Consider the following 13,335-nt stretch of genomic DNA (forward strand, 5'->3'; position numbering starts at 1 on the left):
TTTTCCCAACGCAGTATTTTGTATTTTATTTTGATACATTTCAACTGAGGTATTTATTTTGTATTTTCATTTTAAATATATATTTTTTTAAACCCTGGACCACCAAAGATCCCGGACGAGCCCCCGATTTATGTTACTCTCGCAGGTCTCTTTCTAAGATGTGAGAAAAGTGTTGTTGTTGTTGTTGATGGTTTTGTAAAAATTGTTGTTTTGTTACTATAAACACTGTAAATATCACTTCACTTCAGCAGAGGCGAAGGGGTTGGGTGCCATTTTCTTTGTTGTGAACATTGTTTTTCTTTTTTTTCTTTTTTGGATATTAAGGGAGTTATAATTAAAGTTTTTTAGCTTAGACCTTTTATTAATACATTTTCTTTGTGGAAAAAGGTAGATTCAGTTTTTGTTTGTTAGTTTGGCCTTGACCCAACCTTTAAGTCAATATGCTTCCTTTTTGATGTCATGTGCTGACAGTAACAAATTGAACAACTTTTTTTATAAAAATAAAAAAAATAAAAAAAGACAGAATACAAGCAGTCAGGTGTAAAGACTGTATGTTATACTCCTGGACCCTAGACCTGGCACATAACAATGTATTTAAACCATCTTTGCAATTGAATAAGACTGAATGAAATGTAATGAAATATGACTTGAACAATAACACTCACTGTTCCGATTATATCTAAGGTAGAGGAGAAATGGGTAGCTAATATTTTGACTAATCATCTAAATAAGGGTTTTACTTCTTTACATCCAATGCAGATTGGTTTTCGCAGTAATTATTCAACAGATTCAGCAAACTGTTTGTTTGTTGAGAAAGTGAAATGCTTATTAGATAAGAATGCATGTGTTGGTGCTGTCTTTTTACTCAGGAATCAACTCTTTCTGCTCAAACACAAGATCTCTCTAGAGGAAGTGATGACATGTCTTTAAAGTACTCTGCACCAATCAGGACATAGCATCAATAAGCCTGCGGGAACCAATCAGATGACGTTCCTAGACAGACACACAGAGAGACTAACAAAACAACAGATATATAACTCGTAACAAGATCTAAAGAATGCATTTGACACTGTTGACCATCAGGTGCTTTCATCTAAACTAACAAAATTTTATTTTTCAGAGGGAGCAATACTTTGGATAAAATCTTATCTTTCAAATAGGAAACAATGTGTATGTATTGATTGTTTAAAATCTGCTTACATTGCTTGCCCCAAGGGTGTTCCACAAGGTTCTATTTTAGGACCAATTCTATTTTTTACTTTATATTAATGATCTACCTGGAGTATGTAGATATGTAAATGTTCAGTTGTATGCAGATGATGTAGTAATATTTACCCATGATAAGAATTTTGAAAAAGCCCCGATCACGTTGACTTCTGCTATGACCAATATACAGGACTGGGGTCCGTTCTTCGTACGTTGCTTAAAACATCCGAGATCAAACGAGACATCCAAGATGATATAATCGGCCTAATCATGATCTGGCTAATTGGGTTCTGTAAGAAAAAATGATGTGGACGTCGAAGATCTCAAAAATGAAGTTTATTACAGCAAAGTAGTGGCAAGGTACACAAAAGCACCTTGGGTTCACCGGTGTCGGAATGAACCCAGAACATCCAAATCTCAAACCTTTTATCCTAATACAGTTTACCACTCTTAATGTAAATTAAGTTGCTCTTATTGTGACAGCTGTGGTCTGTATGTTAATGAAGTTGAGACACCCCCTTGTCTGAGAAGATTCTCTGTGTCCCGTTCCCATTCTACAATTGATTACCATTTGTTCAGGATATGATCAACCCAAATGGTCAACTCTTAATGTAAATGAAATCAGAACAGCAAAAGGTTTAGGTAATACAATCTATCTGAAGTGATCACATCTTTGATCTTCTGTTAGAACGGTCAAATGTTTTACGGTGACAAGCTATTTGAAGTCCCTGTAATCAAAATGGTGGTTGGTAGCCCTCTGTGATACTATTTACATATTACTGATTGGATGTAATTGTCTCTATATGATAATTAAGCTCTTTTAAGTGAAGGAACATTTTTGATATAAATGTATATATTGGAGTGGAAGTTGGATCGGGGCAGACTATAATTTCTTACAGTTCTTCGAACACACCTGCCGGTTATGATTAGTATAGCTGGATTGAGTTATCTGATATAATTGCGCGTGCATGCGCTGGTTTAAAAGGGGATATGTATCGATAGTAGAAACATTGATCAGCAACGCTGCTATTGGCTGCTCACCGTGGCCAAAGAGCACGCACAGTTTTTCTCCGCAGCAGAGCAAAAGCTAGTAGCCTAGTCGAAGTTTATGCGGAATTTTAATGTTTAATGAAAACGCCAGGGAAGATATCAAAGTCTGTAAAAGCCAGGAGATGGGGCTGGCAAATAGTAGCAAACAAATTAAATGCAATAGTGGGGACCATGTTAAATGTTTCTATCACTTGTTACAGTATATACATTTTTGTATTTTAATTTAATTTCATAATTACTTTTTTTCATTGTAATGTCAGAGCCACCACCCACTAACATTGGAACAGTGAAAATGGTAATCTTTACTAAGCTACTTATACTGTTCTTGGTCTCTTTTAAAAATACACTGTTAAATGATGTGCATGTGTTGTTCATGTGCAGCAACCAAGAAAAAGGCTATACAATTTTTAATAAAAAAACAGGTGGTGGTTACTTACTCCCCGACAGAAGGGCTGGCCCTTGGGTTGAATGTGAATTGACCCTATTGTGGGGGGCATCTCTGGGGGCAGCTCTTCCTTAGACCCACGGCAGGGACCAGTAGCAGCAACAGCTTCATTACTGGTAAATGAGCTTTTAATTATCTTACTACACTGTAAAATAATTTGTTGCTGCATTAAATTAAGTAGGCCTATTATCCAAATGGCTGGTCTAAAGCCTGAATTGCTTTACTTTATGAAAGTGAACACTGCATGTAGGCTAATGTAAAAAGATCTCTCTAAAAATCCTCTTCATTGAGGCCTTGATGGGAACGTGTGTACGTCTGGCACCAATCACGTTAGTGAAGCCTGACACAAAGTCTACTGTAAATCATACTTATTGGCTAAGTCATGATTGCATGATCTTCATTAAAAAATATAATGTACCTGCATTGGCAAAAAAAAAAAAAAAATCTGCTTTACAACCTTGGGTCTGGAAAAACCATAAAAACCCCTAAAAAAAAAAGCTTGAGCGCGAGGTAAACTTTGTGAATGGCACGACAGGCAGCACTTTTCACCAAGTTCACCGTATCACTCGCAAATAATCTCAGGGAAATGCACACTCACGAGTCACGAGAAAAACTATCTCTCTAAAAGTACGCTATCGCGCTGCGCTAAAGGACTTCCCGGATCACCTCCGCTTATAAAGCCGGGATCTAATCCTGTTAACATGAAATAAGCCTGCTCGCGAGCAGGTTTAAGATTGCGCACCTGTTGCTATGACAGCAAGTCCAGGATGAGCGTCGAAGAACCAAACAATCCAAGATCATGCCAAATCGCCAACAATCAAATCCAGCTAAGTGAGTTAGCGACGTACGAAGAACGGACCCCTGGCTTACCAGGACAGGTTTAATATTGAACACAAAAAAAAACTGTGTGTATGAACATTTTCAATCAAAACATGATTCACTTTCTAAGAGGGGAGGAGTTTGAAGTTGTTAAAGAGTTTACGTATCTTGGGGTTACTTTGGATTATACTCTCACCTTTAAAAGCCATGTAAAAAAAAAGTTGTTTAATATTGTAAAATAATTTTAAGTACATTAGGCCATCCTTGACAGTTGGTGCTGCAAGGTTGTATTTATATTCAATTATTATTTCACATATCCAGTATTGTTTCAATAGTTGGTCATTCACAGGTGACACAACTCTAAAGCTAATAGAAAGATAATTTTGAAAATTTAAAAAAATTAAATTATGCTTAATTTATTTATAAGATCTGGCATGGACTTGCCCCACCTCCGTTGAAAGAATTCATAAAACAGAGGACAGATTGTGGTGTTGGTACCAGGTCTGCTAGTAGAGGGGATTGTGAAGTACCATATAGGCGAACATCTTTTGGTCATAAAGTATTATCTGTGATAGGGAGGGAGCAAATATTACAATAGTCTACCGCAGTCAACAAGACAATGTTCGACTTATTAAACTTTTAAAGAACAACTAAAGAAGTGGCTTATGACAAATCAGGTGTGTGAACATTCTTCTTAGAAATTTTAGTAATGTGTGTGTTTTTTTGTGTGTGTTTTTTTTTTTTGTAGTGTTGTGTGCAGCTGAGTATTTGTTCTTGTGTGTACCTGCCTAGGGACTACGGACGTAAATTAGCAATGTTGCTATAATCCGGCTTTTTTACATTGTGTATTTTGTACAAATGTTCATTAACATGCTTTCTCCCTATCAAAAAAAAACAACAACAAAAAAAACAGTTTCTCCTGTTTGACGTCAGAGATGTAAATATTGTCTAGCCTGAACGTCTGTGAACATAAACAAATGAGTGATGAGGATGTGTTTAAATGCAAATGTGTTCATGTTTTAGAAACAAACAAAAAAAACAGTAAACAGCAGGAGTATGAAACACAACAAAATAAGAATTGTTTGTTAACATATATTTGGGAAAGTTTGTTTCAAGATGTTAAGGCATCAGATATTTACCAGACTAAAAAAATATATATTTTCATGCTGTCTTGCAGCTTATGTGATCTTCCAAAGAAATATATTAATTAATGTTAAATATAACTGTTTAATTAATGTATATATATTTATTTAGATGATATGATGTTATATGTTCAATAAAGCCATTTGGTGCAGCCACCGAAGCATACAAGAGCTGATATAACTGCCTAAAATTGGCAGAGCGCTGAATGTATACTCTTAAAGGCCAAACAGGGCGGAGTAAGTGAGTTTGACACTCGTCTGCCGAATCGGGAAGAGCGGACAGCGTAATCACTTGTGCTCTGAACGGAGTAGAGAGCACTTTGGGCACGAAGCCATGCCTCGGCTTGAGGATGACCATGGAGTCGTTAGGCCCAAACTCGAGGCAGGGACAAAGTTGCCAAATTGGGCGGTTTTGAATTTTATTGTACAGGTAAAAAAGGGTTTGGGTGGGTGGTCAAAATTTGGGCTGGTTTGGGGTCAGTTCGGCGGTTTTCAAACATCTACATTTTAAAGTCTAATTGGTTAAAAAACTAAACTAAAATGTGCATGTGTAGTCCATAAAACCAGTCATCATGACATTACTAAACACACACGCCCTTGAGTCAGCTGCCGTTGGTGTAGACATCACGACGAGCACGCACTTATAGCCAATCATCGATCAGAAAGCAGACGCGATTTAGCGCGATAACTTGTAGCTGTATATTCAAGTGATCGTTGATGCAAAAGTGACCTACATGTACATAAGTTGTATCTACAGTAAAGAGCGAGATAGTGAGCAACTCTGAAAACGTACACATGTGGTGGGAGATGGATCGATGGTTATTATAACTGAGAGGAGAGCACAGTTTAATTACTTGAATTGGAATCGAATATGGGACGACTCCTGGCCATGGTCATGTGCACACTAGCCTAAGCAGACATCTGCAACTTTTACACCGCCCAGACTGCATGCACTCTGCTCGACCCTGACAGCTGCTGAAAAAGGTTTGAATCAACAACGATGAATCAGTTTTGAATGCTAAATTCTGCGTTATCTTCTGCAATGTGCACTTCTGAGGGTTAAAGTCATCGGTTAATTTCTTGATTGCCGTTTTGACAGTGTCCACCTGGACATTTTAGTCATATTTGCTAATTCTCCTTGCCCTGTGTTGATTGATACGTATTCCTGGGAAATTTATTTTTAAATTTTTTTTTAATTTATCATCGTTATTTTGTTTGGAAATGGTGCTTATCAACCTTGAATGACATGGCAATAAAATTATATAACATTATTTCAGCAGTAAAACTTGTTTTTGTCTTGGAGTGGGTGGGTTTTGGTGAGCTTTTGGGCTGCGTGGGGCCAGGGACAGTCTGAATGGGAGGACCGTACGGTACACCTTACAACAAAACAAAATAAGAATTTTCACAAATAGATCAATTCTTAAAACGCATAACAATGTTTTAATGTCTGTATTCCAGCCAATCACAATCAAGTCTTTAGACAGAGGAAATAAAGACACGTTTATTCAGAAACCGCAGAAGATGATGATATTATTTCAGTGAGATAATGAGAGTCTAACAACCTTTACTAACATTATATATGAGCTTCAGGGGAATGAAAGCATGATATGATCGCTTTAATGTCTATATCCCGTCGCTGTTGTGAATGTCTGCAGTGGTCTTCTCCTCAACACCAGGGGTGGTGACAACGAAACATCTTTCCTTCCTATTCACCTTGTCTTTTTTAATCCCTAAAACCCTCATCTCAACACACAGGCTGTTCCTGAAAACCCATACATCACTATATAGTAGGCAAAAACAGTATGTGACAGTAGAAGTATGTCCGAATTCACAGTACTTATGAAAGTGTAGGCAAAAAGTACCCGAATGACATGGCAACATATAGTATGTCTGGATTAGATTCATACTACACACACTCATTCTTTAAAACATACTTTTTTAACAGTTATGAAGTAATTACTTATTCAAAATAAATACTTAGAGTATGTGTAATGTTTTGGGTGTTTGGTTCTTGTTCCTTGATCTGGTCTGTCATGATGTGATTCCGGTTTTAGTCATGTGATCCTGCCTTGTGTTCCATTCTTTTTCTTCTTCTTTAAATTTATTGGCAGTTGGCATACCAATTTGGTGCATTACCGCCACCAACTGTTTGGGGTGTGGAGCTTCAATGCGGATTTTGGTGCTTATATATATATATATATATATATATATATATATATATGTAGAAAAAGAAAGTAAACCCTCTACTGATGAATGTGTATATCCTCATTTATTTACATTTTCTAACAGTATGGTTCTCTCTGTGCTGTACTTTACACTCTATATGTATGCTATACACTCTTCATGCATAGTCCTGTTGCGTGTTTCCCGAAGCGACTGAGATTGTGATTGAGACCTGCATGTCCAATTCTTAGTCTTGTGATCACCGTTTCTCCCCTTCGTTTCTATCCACCCTGCCTCCTTGTAGTCACTTGCTTCTGTACTTTATATTAAAAACGACATTTGGTCTCCTTTCCCCATTGTCCTTGCCATAACTTATTGACTTCTGTTTTAATGACACTTTTCATTTCCGTTTTACTCCAAGTTCTGACTCAAGAGTCTTTTTCTTGTGTTCCCATGTCTGTTGTGTCATGTTGTCATTGGTTGATTGTTTAAATGTTCACATGTGTCCCTTGTCTCATCATTAGTCCTGTGTATTTCAGCCCTCATGTTTGCCCTGTGTCTTGGTCTAGTATTGAATGTCTCCATGCACAGTCTCCGGTAGTCTTGTTTCCTGTAATGTCGTTTATGTTCTTGTTTTGAGTTCCATGCATTTGTTTTATGTTTGATCATGGTTTGAAATAAATTGCGTTTGGTTTCTCACCTCAAATTGCCTCCAGTGGACCTCATTCGTTACAGAATGTGATTTCAGACGCACCCAAACGCTCTCAATAGTCAAACTCTCTCCTTCATCTCACACACGTTTCTTTCTCTTTGACTGGATCCTCAAACAGGGTTTTAAAGGCTCTCAGTAACCAGTATCACCAGTCTTCACTAATGAACTCAACACTCATCAATCAGATCATTAGTGGGTTGTTCAGTTCACACACAAACAGATCAAAAGTGACAAAAACAGAGAAACACAAACATGTCAAATTTTAGTAATTAAAGTTAAAATATAAATTATTAATCTGCATATATATATATATATATCATTTTCTGATTAAGGTCCATATTAACATAGACTGATACAGACTGACAGGCGTCAAGATGCAAATACGTAAGGGGAAAAAGTTGGATAAACAACACATTTAGAGGAAGTAAAATATAAAATAGGGGTTTTTAGAGAAATTATGTGATGAGCCGAATGAGGAATGAGAGCAGATATAATAATCACGTAGTTTAAATCTGCAGACAGAAACATCAGACTCAGGACAGAAACACACGACCTCTAAAGTAAGAACATGTTCATTCTTCACACACAATTACACTTTCAGATTTTAATATTCTTAAATAAGTTGTGCTTATATGAATATGTTTTAATATAAGATGAATATGAGAGTTTTTTAGTTTTTCTATGTGTTTTTCCTCAGAAATGGACCAAACTCTATATTTGATTCTTCTTCTCATTGGTGAGTGTGTTTGTTGTATTATTTATGGTTTATAGTTTCATCAGGTTTGATCCTGTTATGAAAAGCATTAAATCAAACCCTCTCTTTCACAGCTCTCTGCTCCGTATCTGAATGTGTTCAGCGTCAGTATCACTTTATAAACGTGAACAAGACCTGGACTGAAGCTCAGAGACTCTGCAGAGAGAATTACACAGATCTGGCCACCGTTGACAACATGAACGACATGAACGAGCTGAAGAAGAGTGTGAATGATGGAGGTGTTCAGTATGTCTGGATTGGGCTTCAGAGGATGGATGTTAATAAATGGCAGTGGTCTTCAGGAGAACCTTCGCTCTATCTGAACTGGGGATCTGGACAACCTAATGGTGGAGATGAGAGGTGTGCTTTAATGCAAAATGGTCAATGGCATGATTTCCCATGTAGTACCAACGTGACTTTTATCTGCAACACATCTAGCAACAGTAAGTGCAGCTCCATACAATCACATTAAACATTCACATAAACGTTGTAATAAAAATATACACCATATACTGTACAAACTTTTTATGCAATTCTATTTTCTTCTACTGTTTAATGTGGTCATAAATATAGCGGAGACAACTTAAAGTCAATTTCTAGAGACTAAACCGATATAGGACAGGGACTTTTCTTTAATTAATGCATGTTGATCTTTTGTTGTTGATAACTTCTTTGGGAATCTGCCATTAGAGAGCCTAGAACATTTTTAACCTAGACATATTAAGTGTCTTTAAGTACCGTACTATGTACTTACATCGAAAAAGAAGTGTAATGTACTTATTGTGTTCATGTTGTATTGTAAAACACGTTTGCTGCTATTGAGGTGTGATGCGGGTAAGGTTAGGACAGGTTTAAGGGTGGGTTAAGGTGTAAGGGAAGGGTCAACAGTGTAATTACCAATAATAATAATAATACATTTTATTTGGATTGCACTTTACATTACAGCAATCTCAAAGTGCTACAGAGCAGATAGTTAAATAAAAACAAGGTTAATGAATAGTTAAAAGGAAAACTATAAAAATACATTCATCAAAAGCCTTTTTTTTAAATATATGTTTTTAGGTTTCGTTTAAAAACATCAGTAGGCATTATACATAATGTACTCCAATACCCCAATGTATACATAAATGAATTACAGCTGTAATTACATGCAGGTATTTTTTAAATAGAAGTACAATGTAAAAACATGTATGGACATAATAAGTCCATTGTATCAAATTATTATTTTCAATGTTAGAAGCTGTAGAATCAGTCTTTGAATAACACATTTCTGATGCTTCCACCACTGCTCTTATTCACATTAAAAACCATAAATCATCATAATAATAATGAATAAATTGATTCATGAATCTGTTTCCATTTGTTTTTCTTAAAGCGAACACAGGACTCGTCTTTGTCAATCAGACGAAGAACTGGAGAGACGCTCAGAGTTTCTGCAGACAGCATCACAGTGATCTGGTCAGTGTGAGGAACCAGAATGAGAGTCAACAGGTTCAGAAGTTCATCAATGATAATCACATATCTAATGATGTCTGGATCGGTCTGTTTAGAGACTCATGGCAGTGGTCAGATCAGAGAAACTCCTCTTTCAGAGACTGGGAGTCTGGTGAACCTAATAATGCTGGAGGAAATGAAAACTGTACAGCGATCGAACCAAAGGCTCCGGCACAATGGCTCGACTTCTCATGCAACAACCAATACCCTTTTGTGTGTCATGAAGGTGAGCAGATCCTCACAAACACACACAATCCATCCATCAGCTCCAGATATCTTAAAGCTCACGCTACATGTCTGACATGACAGATTCCTCCACAGTGTGTGTTCTGCATGTTGTTTTTGATGAGTCTCTCTCTAGTTTCTGCTTGTGGTGTGTTTTGTGTCCAGATAAACTGATTCTGATCAGAGAGAATCTGACGTGGCCTGAAGCTCTGAGATACTGCAGACAGAATAATACGGATCTGGTCTCGGTTCATTCAGAAGAGATGCAGCGTCGTGTGGTGAATGTGGTTAAACGTGCGTCTACTGCGGCGGTGTGGTTGGGTTTACGTCACTCCTGCACTGTGGGCCTCTGGTTCTGGGTGAGCGGAGAGACCGTGTGCTATCAGAACTGGGCTCCAGGGAACGGCACAGGAGACGAGGACTGTGTGTCTGCAGTGAGATCTGGAGCAGTTCAGTCTGGAGGAGATCAGCGCTGGACCAGCCGTCCTCAACACGACACACTCAACTTCATCTGCAGCAGATCTTAGGAGTGGAGGATATATTTGTGTTCTTTCAAAACTGGCAAATCTTCATTTTTTCAAGTACAATGATCATTTTACTAACCCGAGAAAGCAGAATAACTCAAGCCAAGTGAAAGAGAGGTAACTTATACTCAGAGTCAGTTACCATGGTAACTTACTCTGTGAACCTAACCTGGTCGGGAGCAGGTTTTCTTCGGTAAACCCAGAGTTCATTGCGGTCTCTTCCCCTTTTTTTAAAGAGGAAGCGGTGTTTAAACACTTCATTTATTATTTCTGTACATTTATTCATTGCTGTTTTTTCAATTTTTTAAATAAGATGAAGTCTATATAACACTCCGTAACTGGCAACTGAAAATACAGTAGATTAGATTAACATAATGTAGTTCTAAACAAGTTCTACAGAATTAAACTGTGGCATTTATTGAAAATCACTGAAGTGTGTTCATCTGTGGGGAGGGTAATAATATACTTAGATATAAACTTGGATTATAGGCTACTCCACATAAAAATGTGAATGTGTAGATTGTCTGATGTGTAGACACCTGTAGGCCTCTCTGTGGCAGCAGAAACTGTTCCTTCATCCCCATCATCCTGTGAAGATGAGCATTTGGTTGAGTACACTTTATAACACTATTTGTCATAATTTCTGGTGTATTGAGTAGGCTACTTACAACTGCCTGGGGTTATGTTGGGACAAGAGGCTCCAAAAGACAGATATTACCAGCAGAATCTGTTGGGACCAACGAAAAACCCAACCCAAAGTAAAATAAATGGAAATTTAAAAAATACCATATATAAAAAATAGCACACATGTAGACCTCTTTGTAACGGTCACCAGCTGGAGTGCCCTTGAGAGCCACCAGAGGGCACTCCACACCAGACCCTTATCACTCCCTCACAAACTACATTTCCCATAACTCCCTACCCGGACTCATCATCACTGATTGCATTCACCTGTGTCTCATTACCCTGTTAGTCTCAGCCTATTTATACCATGTTCACTCATTCTCTCACTGCAAAGTTTTGTATGTTGTTGCACTGCATTTCCGAGCGTTTTCCCTGGTTTTCTGTCTCTTGGTTTTTGGATTTCTTGCCTGTTCCGTGAATTACTCTTTTGCCTCTGACCCCTGCCTGTTTTGTTTGTTTGTTTGTTTGGACTGCCTACCTGTGTTTTGACCTATTGCCTGTATAGTGGATTACGTGTCTGGTTTGCCCCTTAATTAAAGCTGCATTTGGATCTCAACCTTCGTGTCTCGGAGCAGTTCGTAACACTCTTACATTGTATGAAGGCCCTTGGAGTGACTGGCTCTGATGAAGTCCCTCCAGGAATTCCCTCAGCCCAAAATGCTGCTGCACTGCTAGACACTGGATGCTATTTAGTTATTTAATATGTCAAATGTTTGTAAAGTCAGGTAGCCTATACCGATGATATGCTCAACCTTACCTGATTGAATGATGTTTTTATATTTCATTTTCAGCTGCTGCCACATTCTTTTAATGACTTAGCTTACATGAAAATTAAAATTAGGTTGAATAACTGAATAACCAGTTTCACCTCTGATATTATAACAGTTCGGCAAGTTACTCTAAAATAGTTATTAATTACTAACTACAAATGACATCTTCAACAATTACCCTAATGGTTAACACTTTACTTGAAGGGGTGTGCATAAGACTGACATGACACATGTCATGAATATGAAGGAGGTTTTATGCATGTTTATGACAACTGTCATTAAGGGCCCTATCTTGCACCCAGCGCAATTGACTTTGAACACCGACGCATGTATCATTCCTATTTTGCACCCGCGCACAGCGGACTTTTCCCTCCACAGACGCACGTCGGTAAATTAGGGAATGAACTTGCGCTCGCGGGGGCGGTTCAGCGCAAAGAGGAGGCGTGTTCCGGCGCAAAACTTCCATGGTGCTATTTTCCAGTTTTAGAAAGCAATTGCGCCATTGATCAGGAAAAAAACAGTCTAAAGACAGTGGCGCGTTGCGCGTTAGTGATATGGTATTTTAAGGGCGCGTGCTTGGCCATAATGTTAACGCGCATCCACTTTGATTCTCTAATATAAACAGATGCAGCAGTTTTCATTTTTGCAAATCATACATTATTACAAGGAAAAATATTAACACACGAGGGAAATCATTGTTGTGTCCGTGAAGATGTGAAAAAGATCTATCTAGATAAAAAAAAAAAAAAAATCTAGATTAGGCTACACATTTACTACCCAAATTATACGCCTGTTTAATCTCTAAAAACAGTTTAGCCTATAATCTCTAAAAACAGTTTAGCCTATAACGCTAGTATAACGCTAGTATATTGGGCATAGAGTAATGACAAATAAAAATCGCTTGTTAATACCACTAACAAGGCTCAAAATAGCCCCACACTAACACGGCAGCATAATGAGGGTCCCTACCTTCAAACCGAAGCATTGAGAACTTTGACAGTGTCCAGACAGTTTAATAAGAAGATATTTTATACATACAGTCAACTTCACGTATACAAGCAGAAGCCATCTTTGAAAAACAGACTCGATCAGTCAATCAACGAAACGCCGATCTAAATGCGCTGGACCATATGAGATTCTACACAGTTCAGCGCATTTGGATCGGTGGTTCGTTGATCGACTGATAGAGTCTGTTTTTCAAAGATGGCTTCTGCTTGTATACGTGAAGTTGACTGTATGTATAAAATATCTTCTTATTAAACTGTCTGGACACTGTCAAAGTTCTCAATGCTTCGGTTTGAAGGTAGGGACCCTCATTATGCTGCCGTGTTAGTGTGGGGCTATTTT

The 13,335-nt window shown here is 37.8% G+C and overlaps 3 protein-coding genes across 3 annotated transcripts in view; 1 reads left to right on the forward strand and 2 right to left on the reverse strand.

Annotated features, from left to right (window-relative positions):
• Nucleotides 1–13,335, reverse strand: part of LOC306992573 (uncharacterized protein) — an 868,003-nt gene that overhangs the window by 203,446 nt on the left and 651,222 nt on the right. The window lies entirely within an intron of this gene.
• Nucleotides 1–13,335, reverse strand: part of LOC306992642 (SLAM family member 5) — a 239,746-nt gene that overhangs the window by 88,092 nt on the left and 138,319 nt on the right. The window lies entirely within an intron of this gene.
• On the forward strand, nt 8,032–10,539 carry LOC306991992 (C-type mannose receptor 2-like). Its single transcript, XM_079600340.1, has 5 exons — nt 8,032–8,097; nt 8,235–8,273; nt 8,366–8,734; nt 9,676–10,011; nt 10,176–10,539. The coding sequence occupies exons 2-5, from the start codon at nt 8,237–8,239 to the stop codon at nt 10,535–10,537; spliced, it is 1,104 nt and encodes a 367-aa protein (XP_079456466.1). The 5' UTR covers nt 8,032–8,097; nt 8,235–8,236; the 3' UTR covers nt 10,538–10,539.

Source organism: Phoxinus phoxinus (assembly GCF_949152265.1).
Source record: "Phoxinus phoxinus genome assembly, chromosome: 2".
In the NCBI taxonomy this organism is placed as follows: domain Eukaryota; kingdom Metazoa; phylum Chordata; class Actinopteri; order Cypriniformes; family Leuciscidae; genus Phoxinus; species Phoxinus phoxinus.